The sequence below is a fragment of the Tympanuchus pallidicinctus genome, unplaced genomic scaffold (genome assembly GCF_026119805.1).
Source record: "Tympanuchus pallidicinctus isolate F22 unplaced genomic scaffold, pur_lepc_1.0 scaffold7, whole genome shotgun sequence".
Classification (NCBI taxonomy): Eukaryota; Metazoa; Chordata; class Aves; order Galliformes; family Phasianidae; genus Tympanuchus; species Tympanuchus pallidicinctus.
In genome coordinates this window covers 24,815,733-24,832,842 of record NW_026294791.1, presented here as the reverse complement: position 1 = coordinate 24,832,842, position 17,110 = coordinate 24,815,733, and the positions used below count along the sequence as shown (strand labels likewise).

General features: G+C 43.2%; 1 protein-coding gene across 3 annotated transcripts in view; it reads left to right on the top strand.

Moving 5' to 3' along the window:
- CEP350 (centrosomal protein 350) overlaps nucleotides 1–17,110 on the top strand; it is a 75,702-nt gene that overhangs the window by 51,101 nt on the left and 7,491 nt on the right. For all 3 annotated transcript variants that reach the window (XM_052667113.1, XM_052667111.1, XM_052667112.1), the window contains 6 exons: nucleotides 442–581; nucleotides 1,153–1,235; nucleotides 2,278–4,382; nucleotides 5,359–5,748; nucleotides 5,835–5,981; nucleotides 7,097–7,219. In XM_052667113.1, coding sequence (XP_052523073.1) covers nucleotides 442–581; nucleotides 1,153–1,235; nucleotides 2,278–4,382; nucleotides 5,359–5,748; nucleotides 5,835–5,981; nucleotides 7,097–7,219 — 2,988 coding nt within the window. The remainder of the gene's footprint in view (nucleotides 1–441; nucleotides 582–1,152; nucleotides 1,236–2,277; nucleotides 4,383–5,358; nucleotides 5,749–5,834; nucleotides 5,982–7,096; nucleotides 7,220–17,110) is intronic.

Here is a 17,110-nt window from a genome sequence, read left to right as displayed (position 1 = left end):
CCAAGGCTGTTAGCTGTGAATAAATCATTATTATATGGATATTGTTAGCTAACTGTTGTGTGAACAGCTGTGAAAGACACGTTACTGCAATGGAGACATGGCTGAGCTTTGGCTGATTAACAGTTTTCAGTAATGAACCATTGTCTTTGAAGCAAGACCGTGCACTTTGAAATGTGTGTCTGTAAGGAGTTCTAGACAGTATTCAGGAGGGAGCACATTAGTATCTCAGCTTGGGTTGCTCGTGAGTGTTGCTCGTGTGATTTGACTTTGAAAGTGGGTTTCACAGCTATGGAGCTTTAGGAAGTTAAGTAGATTGCTTTACAGACAAACTGTGTGTCCTTAAGCATTTGAGACTGAGAATTATTTATTTGATAAGTTTTGTTTACAGAATGGTCGTTATGGGTTAGTCCTTTAACAGCCATAACTGTTTCTCTTGCTCAGTCATATGATGAGTTTATCAAGAAGACTGAAGCAGAGCTGAGCCAAGATCTGGAGGCATCACCCACAGCCAAACCTCAGATTAAAACTCCATCCTCTGCTGCTGCTGAAAAACCTAAGATCAAGGCACCACCACTCCATAGGTAAATGGAATTTCTTCTTTCTGAGATTATTCTGAAACCAATAGTGTGCTGCTAAAGCAGAAATCATCTGTGCAAGGAAAGCACTTCCACAGTGCTCTTCCTCAAACACTGGATTATGGCAGTGTACTGCCGACACATGTACTGATCACATCAGACCTAAAGCAGTTAAGATGCACTGTCCCTGTAATCATATCTCATTTCTGTCCTGCCCAGCCTCTCAGGTCCTAGTTCCAAGTTCTTTCTGAGTAACAATTTTTCATGGAGTGAGAATTTGCAAAGTGGTTGTTTGAATTACTTAGCTAAACCATTCATCTTTGCAGCTTAATCTTGGTTTGGATCTTATGTTTTAAAAGGCAGATGATTCCATTGACTTCACTTCCTACAATATTTTAAGTGTTTCATTTTCTCCAGCAGGTGGTGCAATTTTAGCTCATTTTTTTCTTAAATTAAAAAAAAAAAAAAAGAGTTTAGTTTCAGTAGTGTGGTATTGGATGCTTGTATTTCTGTTTTTATTTGTTAAAAACAACGACCGAAAAACCTCAGTTCACTCAGTTTAATTTTTCAAATTTAGGCCAGAGACAGCTAAAAACTGGAAATCACTGACTGAATCAGAGAGATCAAGAGCATCTTTGGAATCCATTGCAGAGCACGGAGGTATGTAATGGAAAAATCAGTTCTACAGTGAAGATCTCAAAGCCTGACTATTTTAAACTTCTTTAATATTTTACTTCTTGATTCAGGAAGGGGCGCTAAGGGAACATGCAAGCTTCATAAAACCGTAATGATGAAGCAGCATTTTCCATGTTTTGCTTTTAGAAGTATTTTGAGAGTAGAGTTTCTTTAATTATGGCTTCCCCGTTGCTCCCCTGCTCACCTGTTCTGAAACCCCATAGTATTTGAGTTCTGTATTTTAAAGGAATCATTTCATTTAAAAAAAAAAAAATATGTTGATGGGAGGTGGTGTCCTTTTCAAAAACTAAAACCACTCTGTTGTACATCATATATTGCTACATTGGTTGTGCACTATAAATAGCTACATTTTTTTTGTTGCTTTGTTATTTGTATTTAGTAGGCTTCTGCTTTTGCTGTTTCCTGAATGCTCAGTATTTAGTTTATTCTTGTTGAGGTTCTTGTAAAACTGTAATTATGTGACAGCCTTTTTCCTTTTGCTTAGCTCCCTGTTCCTCTGTCACTTGAGGGAAATAAGGAAATAAAAACGATGGCTTGAGAAGTAGTTGTTTAAGAACAGGTTTCTTTGAGATACTTTTCAGTGTTTTGCTGCCTGTCATTAGATAATTGCTGTATGCAATTCAAATCTTCATTGTTTTTATAGAATTGTAGAATGGCCTGGGTTGGAAGGAACCTTTAAAAAATTATCTAGTTCCAATATCCCTGCCATGGGCAGGAATGTTTTCTATTGGATCACATTGCACAGCCCTCATTGTGGGCTCTGTATCGTATGGTGTTACGTCAATACAAGGAACAGCATTAGGAAAACAAAGTGGGAGAACCTTGGAACTGGATGAATGTTGCCCATATTCATAGGCCAGGTAGAAATACCTGTTTCCAAAACATCATTTTGTATTTTTTAGGGTGGAAATCTTGATGTTTAAATTTGTTGCCTATCGTTGTGGTCTTCACTAAGATAATGTGGGCTGTATCGCATGTTGTGATTCATTTTCTGTTTTCCTTCAAGATGTTGTATCATCAAAAACTGAGAGATCTGTGTCTTTGCACACTAAGAAGGAGGCTGTGACAGATGTTCACGCAGAAGAACCTTCTGGAACATCTTTGTCAGTTTCAATGCCACCAAGTAGTTCCAGAGCAGGATTTGGTGATTCCCTGGAGAAGGTGTCCTCAGCATCTCCTCTCAAAGACATAAAAGATATAAGCAAGATATCCCATGAGTCAGTAAGCACTGTGGAAAGTGTATCCAAGGAGGAGGCTGTCCTCAGTCATAAATCTGAGATATCGGAGAACTTGGAATACATAAAATCAGAGGAAAATGAGCTTGAAGATTCTCATGTCAAGTCTCTGGAACATTCAGATGTCTTGTTAACATTAGATAAAAAACAGGAGAGATCACTGGACATCCTTCCAGAGAAAATCCTCCATTCCAAAAACGAACCTTCTCTAAAGGAACCTTTTTGTTTGACTGTGGAAAGCCTTCATGGTGGGAAAGAAATCTTAGAAGAGAGACTGGCAGACAAAGATGCTGCAACTGTCCCAAGCGTAGAAGAATCTTCTCACAAACTGAGCATATCAGCAGAAGAAAAAGATAATCTGCTTTCAAAACATTTGTGTATTCAAAAGGAGTCATCATACATTGAAGACTTTGAAGGATCCTCTTCCAGGAAACAGCCATCAATTGAAGAAGCACTTGCTGTGGAAGAATACGAAGATGATTTTGAAGCCTCTCTTTCATCTCAGGGGGGTCAAGGGGATTCTCAGTCACTGCAAGAGCAGTCCCTGCTCACGCAAACCAGCAGAAGCAGATCCACCAGCAGAAGCAGATCCACCAGCCTTGGCAGCGATGATGAAATCAGTGAATGCCTCAGTGACAGATCTCTCTCTCTCTCTGGCAGCGTGCATTCAGAGAGGTTATTAGAACTTAAGTCCCCGACAGAACTTACAAAAAATACTGAATGCAGAGATGCGGAGAAAGATCAAGCTGCTGTTCAGTCACCACCATGGCCCTCTGTTTCAGTGACAGAAGAAACTGATAGTTTGCCAAACTTCAGCATAGGTGATAGGGTACTTGTAAGTAAAGTCCAGCCTGGAACATTGCGATTCAGAGGTGTGACTGAGTTTGCCAAAGGGATTCGGGCTGGTGTGGAGTTGGATAAGCCTGAAGGGAATAATGGTGGAACTTACGATGGTATTAAATATTTTGATTGCAAAGAAAAACATGGTATTTTTGCTCTTCCCCAAAAAATGTCTCACATTACAGAAAGTATTGATAGCCATTTAGATGCACATGAGTACGAAGACTCATCCTTTGATGATAGACTGGAGAAGAAAGGTAAAAATGAGCAGAAAGACAAAGGAATTTCCAAAACTAGCAAGGAAGATGAAAGCCAAAGTAGAGATGCAACAGATACCCCTTCTCAAGGTAAAGCTGCTGCAGACACAGCTGTTTCAGAAACCTCAGCTGGAAAAAACATTGATGAGGTCTCATTTTCCAAAGCAAATGGCATAAGGATTTCTGTAGCAGCCAAATCCTTTGCCCAAGAGCAGTCTGTGGTGGCTTATCTGAAGCATGCTGTAACAGAGGAAACCAGCCTGACTCCTCCCATTTTTGATGTCACAGATAAGTTTTCCAGCGTTCAGTTGGATGACATCTCAGATTTCTTTTCTGAAAAGTTGGAGAGACAGAAAACACTGGGGGAAGAATGTTGTGAGAAGTTAAATGATCTCTCTCCTGGAGTTGTGGAGAAGCCTGCAACTCCGCTTCTGGATTTGCTGACAAAAGAAAAGAATCAATTAGAAGCTCAGCTTAAAATACCATTTGAAGAGGAAGAAAAATCCAAAAACCAACTGGAAAAGGTCAGTTTGCTTACAGACAGTCTGCTTAAAGATTTTGTGAAAGATACAGTCGACCAGTTACAGCAAATAAAGAAGATCAGGAATGAGAAAATCCAGCTCAGCAACCAGGAGCTCTGTGATGCAAAGGTGCACTGCAGTACCCCATTCCAGGAGGTAGAAGAGCAGATTTCTGATGGACTGGACAATTTTTTTCTAAGTTCGGACTTGGAAGATGACAGAGAAGAACTTTCTTCCCCAGACATGTGCCCCAGACCAGTAAGTAACAGACATCTTGCTCTGATTTTAAGAGCTGGTGATTCCTTTGATTATAGAATGTGAAGAATGGCAGTGTGGCAGCAGTTTGTTTTCTCACAATTTCTGTTCACTGATGTGATGATTGTTTGTATGTCTGTGTAATGCATGTTTTGGTGTTTCAAGGTTCACAACTCACTTTAGTATCCCCACAGGCTTGAAGGCAGATTTTGGCACATGAAAGTGAAAAACACTTCATTTAGATTGCATTCTGCTTATGTGTTTCATTTTCAAGTTGTTACCTTTGGTCTTAATTCTAAAGAAGTCAACATACTGTAGATTGTAAACTTACTTTTCTCTATTCTTGGTATGAAGTAATCATCCTGTAAAAGAATTGGTTCTTTTATAGATCATTAAATTGTAAGACTGCTCTATCTGCAGAACTAATATATCATGAGCAGTGGAAGTTCAAGCTTCCTCGGAACAACCATTAATGAAACAGATTTAGGACTTGGCCTCTGCTGGAGATCCTAGTAAACCTGTCTCAATATATTATCACAGAAAGCTTCGGCTCATTTCACCATTGTGAGCACTGCTCAGTCACTAGAACAGCCATCACCTGCTAAAAGCTTTTAGGCTGTTAATGTAGATCTGAGAGCGCTGGTAAGCGAAGTAAAAAGTTGTATGTCACATTATCACTTTTTAAACTACTCAGCCTTTCATAAACAGATGAACATGAAGACAGACGGTGGGCCAGGAACACACTTGTAAGTAAGCTCTTTGGTAGCCTTCTGAAAGTATTCATCAGGAATGATAGAGGACCCGTGCAGTTTAGTTGAAGCATCTGGAACTTCCCTGTGGGTTGTTTGTTGTTGCTGGGAGAATTTAAGAGTAGTTGTGTACGTATAACCTATCACTAAAGCGTTTGATAATCCAAGCTGAATATCTGATAGACAAGAATGTGATGCTGCTTTTAAATTTACTCTCCTGCAATTTACAGGAGAGCCCGGTGTTTGGTGCCAGTGGTCAGGAAGAGCTTGCCAAGAGGCTGGCGGAGCTGGAGCTCAATCGCGAGTTCCTGAGCGTGCTGGGAGATGAACAAGACTGGTTTGATGAAGACTATGGCCTAAGTTCCCGTAAGGTCCAGCAGAAGCAAGCCGAGGAACCGGCGGTGCTGCCCAAGGTAAAACCAGAGAAAATTCCACCAAAGCCATGCGAGGAGCTTTTGGCAGTTCCTCATACTGCGGTTGAGGTGGAAAGTTTGGTGCATGCAGCAGCTGAAGAACTCTGGAAACTGAAAGAGCTGGGTCACGATCTTCAAAGTTTCAGCTTTCACACTGACTTTACCACTACCATCAAAGACTCGATAAACAAGCAGGTCTACAAAAAGGTATGGTCTTCAGGTGTTTTGCTTTTGTTCTTTGAATTGTTGCTGTGAAGCATGGAAGCCTTAATTCTTATTTCTTCTCTGTTAAGGTGGTATTTGATTTAACAAAAGAGATCTTTGGGGAAATCTTTGCTGAGGATCCTAATCTTAATCAACCTATTTGGATGAAACCATATCGGAATGCGTCTGCTTACTTTCGCCGAGTGAAGGATCCAAATGATTTGGATGAGATCAAGGTAGGAAGAAATCCTTGTCATACAGGGAAGATGAGGTGGAAAATAGTGTATTGACAATTGCCTGATAGTAAAAAAAAAGTCATAAGAGGTATGGACCATAGAAGATGTATTGAGAACATAAATTAGATTACAGACCTGTAAGAGTTTGTCAGAATGGTCTGTTTCACTCAAAAGATTTGCCTCGCAGTCTTCTTGGCTGATTTTAAACCACAGCCCTCGACTGATAGGATGTCCTTGGTCTTACAAAGCTGGTATGCTCACAGATTGCTGCTTTAGCAGATTTCAGTGGAATGCTGTATTTTGGGGATAATGGCATGGATCCAACTGTAGGGTTGGGCCAAATGGGATGAGCTGGATTACTACTCTTTTCCTTTACTGAGGTGTACCTGTGCCAACCTCATTGAGGACCGTGGGGAGTTGTCCAAGTTAATCCAAAATATAACTGGTGAGAGCGTTGCAGTGTTTGGTAAGCCTCAGGAGGTCTCCTGTTGCTGGTAGGAGTGCTCAGCAAAAGGACAGAACCTCAAAAAGGCAGAGCCAGACTAGGACAAAATTGAATTTGTAGGGCAGCTTGTTAGGAAGACGTTCATCAGGACATAAATGAATACTATACTGTTTCTTCTGATTTTTTTTTTTTTTTTTACTGTATTTTGATTATTTGTCTGCAGATAAAGCATGTTAACTCTCTATAAAAGTTCAAAGTAGTATCTAGATCAACTTCTTAGTTGAGAATACTTTCAAAAAGCATATCTCAGAGGAGAGAAGGGGCACCGGACAGGGACACCGAACTCCCACTCTACTTTTCTTCAATATCTTCCTGCTAAATGAATGGTCATAATCTCCTGTTTACTGTACAGTTTAATTGAAAGTTCTTCTCAAGACTGCTGTCTCAGAAGTGGGTGTCTTCTTTTTTTTTCCCCACTGCTGAATTTAATAACTGTTGCCTATGTTAGTCTGCCTCAAAGACTTTGCTGTAACTTTCTTGATCCATCGTATGTCTTTTGACTAAACAGAAGCTTGCTGTGCTTTCTATCTTGACTTAGGGTAAGTACTTTGAGCTAAGAAATGACAACTACACACAAATGTTATTAAATCTCATCTTTTCTGTTCTGTAGAACTTCATTGCAGCTGAAGTACTGAAGCTTTTTAGTCTAAACAAAGAGCCTAATAACAAAACAGACTGGCAGAAGATGATTAAATTTGGGCGGAAGAAACGAGACAGAGTGGATCATATATTGGTGAGTGGATAAAAAAAGCAGTCGTGTCCGATATGATCCCTCAGACTGAAGTATGACATGATCATATTTTTCAGATTTGATCATACTATTTATGGTATGCAGAGTATGCAAGAGATCTTGATAGGTGTTTAATTTTAGAGAGCACAGTGTTGTCAAAACAAAGTAAACCAAAAATCAAGTCTGTTACCAATGAAGCGAGGAGGCTTGAATGAATTCAGTTCAGGTTTACTGGATTTGGCTGGAGGATAGATTTGCACACTGACAGAGGTTTAAGGCGTGAATTTGCATTGGAATAGTTGACTGAAAGGAGAGCAAACTTTTTCTTTGGGAAGGAGATATGGGTTTTTTTGTGTTGGTTTTTTTTCCAGTTTTAAATGTCTTTATTTTGAAGTAATGTTGTTTTTATTGGAGGCAGAGATACTGAGGTCATAATAGACATGATTGCTAACCAGATTGAGCAGAAAGGCAGCAAAAATCTTTAGGTTAGAAGAAAGATTTCCATGAGATGGTGTGGGACATGATGCTTCCTTCATACAGGACAACCAACCTGCCAGGTGGTACCCAAAGCTAAGCACTTCCTCAAAGCTAAGCAATGAACATGAGTTCTGCTCCTGTACCACTTGACATAACTGATGAATGCATCTGCAACTGGGTAGAGACTTAGAAACAAAGTGTTAAAACTGTGTAAGATTGAGTATATCTGGTGTGTACTAGTTTTGGAAGGTTACTTGTTGGCTTGTATTGCAGGATGATTAACATCTTTATTGGCTGTAATGATGGTGAAGGTTCTACTTGGGAATATGAGTTGTCATTAACATCATGCTTCACTTAATTATACCTGAAATTGATTCCACACACGTGCACACATAAGTAACTTCAGGTCATGGGTAGTGTGGTCTTTTAATTGCCCATCAGTGGAAGGTTTCCAAAACAGGCTTTTTCTATAGGGAGAATGTGGAATGTATGTAAATAAAACGTTTAGGTGTAGGACCTGCATATCCTAGTACTCTTGATTCTGACTTATAGAAGCTGTTCATAGTGTGTACAAAAAAGTCCTATGCTTAGATCCAGGGAAGAGTTAATAGTTCAACCATCGTGCTTGTGTACAGATTTAAGACATGCTCCTGATTTCTTTGAGTCACACCTGGAAAGAAAGTTTCCGAAGTGGGAAAAATCCTTCCAGTTGAAGGCATCCAAAGTACTTTAGGTGGGATAAGTTGGAAGTTCAGACAGTCTGGTGTGTGAATTACATGTGTGATGTCTGTGGCCCAGACATCAGAGATTAATAGCACTCTGGCAGTTTTGGCTTAATAAATAATCTGTTTAATTTTATTTTGTTCTCACAAGTGCATGGTAATGAAATTTTAGCTGAAAGCTGGGAGTAACTGAAGATTGCAGCTTACCATGCTTTGGGATTAAGGCAGCCTCAGGGGCATTGCTACCAAAGCCAAACTGTAATGCCGCTGCTATCGGAGAATCTTGTCACTAAAAACCTAAGGACATAGTATTTGTTTTCTTTTATTCTGTTTTATTAATATTTCTATAAAATATGAACTACTTGTATAGCTTTCCTCTGTCCCCTAGTCAGCCTTCAACTTGTGCTTAAGGTCATGAATTCTGTGGTAACACAAATGCGAGGCCATAACTGGATATACAGGTCTGTAAAAGGTCTGCAGCCTGTCTGCTAGTAACTCAGTGCAGCTCTGAGCAGAGGATCCAGTTCTGGAGTTTCACACGCACTGTTTGAAATGTATTCAAATAGTACAACACATTGATTTTCTGAAAAAGAAATCAAGATTTTTGGTAGGCTTAAATATAGTAGAAACTTCTTTAGAAATGACAGCTGAAAATGCTTTCTTTGTTGAATTTAGGAGACCTGCATCCCTTGCAGTGTGCAGAATCTGCCACATGATTGCCTGTAAGAGCTGACTAATTCTCCGTGTTCTTTTGCTGCTTATTAAGACAAAGATTATTAAAAATAAAAGGTGTTCTTCTTTTCAAAGAAAACGTAAACTTTCTTTGTCTTCTATTACTTGTATTTAAACTTTGAGCACAAGTCCTTCCCAGTTTCTTCTTTCAACTAAAAGTAATTTTCAGATGAAAACAGCTTTTTACAATTCTTACTGAGACAAGTACGTATTTGACTGACTGAGAGGAGTGAATGCATCTGATGGCCAGTATGGACACACAGCCAACTGCCCCAGGAGCACAGTACAATTAATGCAGGGGTTTTGGTTCTGAGGAGGAAGAGTTTGTTGCACACCAGTTTCTCCAGTACAGCAGCAAAGGCTGTCAAATAGCTGTCTGCCATCACAGGTGGCTCTAAAACCTAAAGCCAGGTCTGTTTGCTGAACAGCCTTTTGCTTCTTCTGAAGACACTGAGCAAGCACCAGGCTATTTTGCCTGGTTTAATCTCTCCCTGGTTATTCTTGGAGGTGTCCCTGGTTTATCACACTGAACCCATTTCCTGATAATGCCTGGCTTCAGCGAAGTTCAGCCCTGTGGAAGTGGCACAGCAGTTTGAAAGGCACATGTTCTGGATGGGCCCTGGGAAGCAGGGTGGATCAGCCACTGCGCAGCCAAGAATCGAGGGGAGAACTGGATAGATCAGCAACTTCCACCAGCAACTGCATCCCACTTTCATCTGCCATTTCCCACAGCAAAATAGTTATCACTTCTTTTCTGCCACCAACAAATGCCACTGTGCTTTTCTCCTTTTTTGTAGCATTAACTTTGATCAGGCTGGCAGATCTTTAAGGAGTTTGTATTTAGAGCACAAAAGCTCTCCATTACCATGTGTAGCAAGTCAGGAAGGGAAGGCAGAAGACCGGCATGGTTGAGCTGGGACCTGCTGGTCAAGCTGAAGAGCAAGAAGAAAATGCATAGGCAGTGGAAACAGGAATAGGCACCATGGGAAGACTGTAAGGAAGCTGCTAGGCTGTGTAGGGTCGGGGTCAGGAAAGCCAAGGCCCGGCTTAAACTGAACTTGGATGGAGATGCCAGAAAGAACAAGAAAGGCTTCTACAGGTGCCTCAGCCAGAAAAAGGAAAGTTCAAGACGGAATATCCCCCATAGTGAGTGACATGGGCAAGCTGGTAACATCAGACAAGGAGAAGACTGAAGTACTTAAGTTTTTTTTTTTATCTTCCCTGATAACTGCTTGCCACACATCCCTCAAAAGTTTGGTTTGGTAGGAGGCGAATGGGGAAGCAACGTCCATCCCACTGTAAGCGAAGATCAGGTTTGTGACCCCCTGAGGAACCTGAACACCCACACATCTATGGGTCCTGATGAGATGCAGCCCAGAGTCCTAAGGGAATTGGCTGATGTAGTCACCATGCCTCTTTCAGTGATATCTGAAAAGTGGTAGCCATCAGGTGAAGTCCCTGGTGAGTGGAAAAAAGGTAACATCACACCCATTTTCAAGAAGGATAAAAAAGAATACTCCGGGAACTGCCAACCTGTCAGTCTAATCTCTGTGCCAGGGAAAACAGTAGAACAGATCCTCCTGGAAGCTATACTAAGGCACATGGAAGCAGGAAGGTGATAGGGGAGAAGCAGCATGGCTTCACCAAGGGCAAATCCTGCTTGGTGTCACTGCATCAGTGGACAAGGGAAGAGCCATGGATATCATCTATATCCATGAGCAGTGTCCCCCAGGGGTCAGTGCCGGGGCTGACACTATTTAGTATCTCCATCAATGACAAGGACAGTGGAGTGAAGTGCACCCTCAGCAAGTGTGCTGATGACACCAAGCTATGGGGGGGGATGCCATCCAGAGGGACCTTGATAGGCTGAGCAGTGGGTCCAGGAGAACCTCATGAGGTTCAACAAATCCAAGTGCAAGGTCTTGCACCTGGGTGGAGGCAACCCTCACTACCAATACAAACAGGAGGATGAAAGGATTGAGCACAGCCCTGCTGAAAAAGGCCTGGAGATACTGGTAGATGGCAAGGTGGACATGAGCCAGCAGTGTGCCCTTGCAGCCCAGAAAGCCAACCATATCCTGGGCTGCATCAAAAGAAGCGTGGCCAGCAGGGCAAGGGAGGTGATCCTGCCCATCTACTCTGTGCTGGTGAAGCCTCACCTGGAGTAGTGACTGCAAGCAGATGTGGAGTCCTCAGGACTCCAGGAGACAGGAGAGACACCAGGCTGCTGGAGAAAGACCACAAAAATGATCCACAGGATGGAACACCTCTCCTATGACAACAGCTGAGAGAGCTGGGACTGTTCAGCATAGAGAAGAGAAGGCTGCAAGGTGATCTGATAGCGTATCTAAAGGGGAGCTACAGGAAAGAAGGCTTTAGCAGGGTCTGTGGCGATAGAGCACGGGGAAATGGTTTCAAGCTCAAAGAGATTAAGGTTGGATGTAAGAAAAAAAATTTTATAGTGACAGGCACTGGAACAGGTTGCCCAGAAATGTGGTTGGTGCCCCATCCCTGGAGACTTTCAAGGCCAGGCTGGATCAGGCCCTGGGCAACCTGATGGAGCTGTGGTGTCCCTGTCATTGCAGGGGAGTTGGATTAAATGGTCCCCATGGGTCTGTTCCAACTCCAAAGATTTTATGATTCGATCTATCTCCAGAATTTGTAATAGCATTTGTTACAAGCATTTTCTGGTCTGCAGGACAGTTGCTCAGCTATTAACATTTACAGTGAACCTTCACTTTCAGTAAACAAGCACAGGAACTTCACTTTTATGAAAAATGACTTAGTTTCAAATCAAGTTAAGGAATGTTTAGATGTTTGGTTATTTTTCTTCTCGTGTCCCTTTCATATTGCCAGCTTTGTCTTGTGTATTCTATCTGTGATCCATGGGAGAATCTTAAATGTGTACCTAGGCAGAAGTGCCATGTTTGGCTGTGTATCAGTACTTCCTACACCTTTCAAAACCTTTTTTAGTACATAGTGAGAACCCTCAGTCCTCTTTATTTAAGTTCAGGTGCTAACAATAGGCTGTTTTCACTCCTCTTTTTCCACTTGGGTCTTCAGCCAAAACTCTCTGCCAGTTTGTTTGCACAGGGCTAGAACAGACTCTGCTGTTGCTTTTCCCAAGCTGACCTGCCACCTCTTTTCTTTTATCCTGAATTTGAGAAAGTAAAGCTCACATGATACTGCCAAACCAACATGTTTAGTTTTTGAACCCTGTCAAGAGAGTGCAGAAAAGTACTTGATCTTCTGGCCCAGCCACTCAGGGGTTTCTGTCCATGAGATTTTAAACTCTGCGAAAAAGCCAAGCTGTTCCTATCCAGCTGCCTTTATCAGAGAAAGCCCACTTTTGTGATGCAGGAGGGAAGTCCTACTGTAAGAAGAGGATCACAGCCTGCTCTTGTGTATAGCTGTGCATCTTATTTCTGAGCACTGAGAGCACAGTGCTGTGAGAACGCACCTGCCCGCCATCCTCATATGGGCATTCTTCCAAGGCAGTATTTCTGAGTTTCTGTTATTTCTAGGCTCCTAAATAATCTTTTAAAATGTTGTTTACTTTGCAAATATTAATGCAAATACTATTTTGCATGAGAATCTCTAGAAATCAAAGCTTATTGCCTAAAGTTGCCATCGGATTTCATTCTTCTCAGTGTTGTTTTTGGATACCATGACATTTATTAGCTGGCCAGGAGGATCACAGGCCCCTGCACAAGTTAGAATGGGTCTGTAGGAGAGCCATGAGGATGATAAGGGGCTGGAGCACCTCTTCCATGAAGGAAGGCTGAAGGAGCTGTGCTTGTTCAGCCTGGAGATGACAGGGCTCTGGGGAGACCTCATTGCAGCCTTTCAGAACTTGATGGGAGCTTATAAGCAGGAGGGGACTGACTTTGTATGTGTCAACGGTTTATGGGCTGGTTCGGCCCGGTTCCGTGACCAGTGGGGCGGAGGGATCTGTGGATCTGCGCCTCCAGAAAAGGGAAACAGGGGACCCCAAAATACTTGAAAGCAATGGCAATAATCTGAGGTGGAACAAATGATTTACTAAATATAGTATTAGCAAAATACAATGAGAGAGAGAGAGTCTGTTGAATGGTAGATAGACCTCACCACAATGCTGAGGTGAGAAGTGCAGTCCAGTTGAGTGACTGAAGAAAAGTAGACAGCGAAGCACAGACAGCAAAGAGCAGGCAAAGAAGAAGAACTCAGGTGACCTCGCACAGAGTTATATCTCCTTGCTGACCACAAAGCCTCCTGGGGAAATGTAGTTCTTCTCTGTCGGACGAACATTCAGCAGAAGTCAACCCCCCCCCGCAAAGTGCATTACATGATGTTATTGTGTGGAATACTGATAGCCAAAAATCATAAAACCATGACATTCCACCCCTTATTGTACATCACTACATCATGCTTAACACATGGGATTACAGACTGCACTCCCCCAACATCAAATTCCCTTGTGGTACACACTGAACATCCCCGTTTTTCTGCATCACCCACCAGGTGGACCCAGGTCCCTGGGCAAAAACAGTTCCACGAAGAGGTTTGCCCTTCTCAGAAGCTGGAGAAACTCAAACTGCTTTTCCCAACATTCTCTTTACATGTACTACAGGGACCTTATCTCCCTCTAGAATATGTAGGGGAGCTGGATTGGGTAGGACCGTCTCAACTGATTGATCCTCTGGTGTTAACCAGCCAGGTAGCTTCTGCCAAATAGTTCTCCCAGTGTTTAAATGTTCCACCACCCATTGCTTTTGACATGGTTTTTAACAACCCTTTGTAGCGTTCGATCTTACCAGAGGCTGGTGCATGGTAGGGGATATGATAAATCCACTCGATGCCGTGTTCTCTGGCCCAAGTATCCACAAGTGAATTTTTAAAATGAGTCCCATTATCTCACTCAATCCTTTCCGGGGTGCCATGTTGCCACAGGATTTGCCTCTCCAGACCTAATATGGTGTTTCGGGCGGTAGCATGGGGTACTGCATATGTTTCAAGCCACCCGATGGTTGCCTCCACCATGGTGAGCACATAATGCTTACCATTGCGAGATCGTGGCAAGGTGATACAATCAACCTGCCATGCCTCCCCATATTTGTACTTTTGCCATCGCCCTTCCCCCCAGAGAGGTTTCATCCTTTTGGCTTGTTTAATTGTGGCGCATGTGTCACAGTCATGAACGATTTGTGCAATAGCATCCATACTTAAATCCACCCCTCGGTCTCTGGCCCACTTATATGTTGCGTCTCTCCCTTGATGGCCTGAGGTCTCATGGGCCCACCAAGCTAAAAATAACTCACCCTTGTTCTGCCAATCTAGGTCTATTTGAGCCACCTCAATTCTGGCAGCTTGGTCTACTTAATGGTTATTTTGCTGATCTACTCTTGGGCACATGAGCATCTACATGATGCATCTTTATAACCATATTTTTTGTTCGGGTAGCAATATCTTTCCATAGGTCAGCAGCCCAAATAGGTTTACCCCTTCTTTGCCAGTTATTTTGCTCCCACTGCTGTAACCGTCCCCATAAGGCATTTGCTACCATCCATGAGTCAGTGTAAAGATAGAGCATTGGCCACCTCTCCCGTTCAGCAACATCTAAGGCCAGTTGGACAGCCTTTGCCTCTGCAAATTGGCTTGATTCTCCTTTCCCTTCAGTGGCCTCTGCAACTTGTCGTGTGGGGCTCCACACAGCAGATTTCCATCTGCGATGCTTCCCCACAATACGACATGATCCATCTGTGAACAGGGCATATTTCTTTTCATTCTCTGGTAGTTCATTGTATGGTGGGGCTTCTTTAGCATGAGATACCTCTCCTGCTGGTGATGTTCCAAACTTTTTACCTTCAGGCCAGTCGATGATGACCTGTAGGATTCCTGGACGGCTGAGGTTCCCCATCAGCGCTGGCTGCGTAATCAACGCAACCCACTTACTCCAAGTGGCATCAGTAGCATGATGGGTGGAGGGAACCTTTCCCTTGAACATCCAGTTCACCACTGGCAGTCGAGGTGCCAGAAGGGGCTATGTTTCAGTACCGACTACTTCGGGAGCAGCCTGAACCCCCTCATACGCGGATCTCTTTCTCAGTTGGAGTGTAGCCCTCCTCCGACCCCCTGTAGGCTCGACTCCAGAATCCCAGGGGTCAGCCTCAGGTCTCTCCTAAGGCTCTTTGCCACAAACTCCAAGTGGGGCCTTTCTCTCCAGCAGCAGTGTAGAGGATGTTCTTCACATCCTGTCCCATCCGTACTGGCCTCAGGGCCACAGCACGGGCTATCTTGTTTAATCTGCTCAAAAGCCTGCTGCTGCTCAGGACCCCACACAGAATCATTCTTCTTCCGTGTCACCTGATAAAGTGGGCTTACAATGAGGCTGTAGTTTGGAACATGCATTCTCCAAAAACCCACTACGCCCAGAAACGATTGTGTCTCTTTCTTATTAGTGGGGGGAGACATGGCAGTGATTTTGTCGACCACATCTGTCGGGATGTGACAACGGCCATCTTGCCACTTTATGCCTAGGAACTGAATTTCCTGGGCAGGTCCTTTCACTTTGCTTCGCTTAATAGCAAAACCAGCACAGAGAAGGATCTGGATTATTTGCTCTCCTTTCTCAAAAACTTCCTTTGCTGTGTTGCCCCACACAATGATGTCATCAATGTACTGCAGGTGCTCAGGAACACCTTCCTGTTCCAGTGCAGCTTGGATCAACCCATGGCAAATGGTTGTACTATGTTTCCACCCCTGGGGCAAACGATTCCAGGTATACTGAATGCCCCTCCAGGTGAAAGCAAACTGTGATCTAGATTCTTTGGCCAGAGGAATGGAGAAAAAGGCGTTAGCAATGTCAATGGTGGCATACCACTTGGCTGCTTTTGACTCCAGTTCATACTGGAGTTCTAACATGTCCAGCACAGCAGCACTCAGTGGGGGTGTGACTTCATTCAGGCCACGGTAGTCCACCGTCAGCCTCCATTCTCCACTGGCTTTACGCACTGACCATATGGGGCTGTTAAAAGGCGAGTGAGTTTTGCTGATCACTCCCTGATTCTCTAGTTGACGAATTAACTTATGAATGGGGAGCAAAGAATCCCTGTTGGTGCGGTACTGACGCCTGTGCACCATTTTGTGGCTATCGGTACATGTTGCTCTTCCACTTGTAGCAACCCCACAACAGACGGATCTTCTGACAGGGCAGGCAAAACAGACAGCTGCTTAACACCTTCTGTGTCTACAGCAGCTATTCCAAAGGCCCATCAATACCCTTTGGGATCCTTAAAATATCCCCTTCTGAGGTAATCAATACCAAATATACATGCAGCCCCTGGGCCAGTCACAATAGGGTGCCTTTGCCAGTCTTTACCAGTGAGGCTGATTTCGGCCTCCAACATAGTCTCTTGGGAACCCCCAGTCACCCCATGAATATAAATTGATTTTGTCCCTAGAGTGTACTGTGCACCAGTATCCACCAGGGCCTTATATTTCCGTGATTCTGATGTGCCAGGCCATCTAATCCACACAGTCCAATAAACTCTATTATCCCTTTCTCCCTCTTGGCTGGGAGCAGGGCCCCTCTATTTGTTACCTCTGTTGTCTGCAGCAACTGGAGCAGTCACCTTTTTGGAGAAGTTCACCTTGGTGGTTGATTTGCCTTGTAATTTTTTTACCCGTGCTTGAAGTGCTGGAGTAGGTTGCTTATGCCACGTCTTCATGTCTTCTCCATGGTCACGTAGGTAATGCCACAAGGCAAAACGTGACGTGGTCTTACTGTTGTCACTTGTTCGAGCAGGAGGACGTCTTCTTTTGATAGCTGAGACATTGGATGACACTGGCTGGGAGGAAATCAAGTTGATCAGCCCCTCAAGTAGGCTGTTTTGGGAATTCTGTTCCTCATTAGATGTATCTGTTACCACCATGGATTCATCAGCATCAGGCACGATTGATAGTTTGTCTATGATATCTTCTTGTT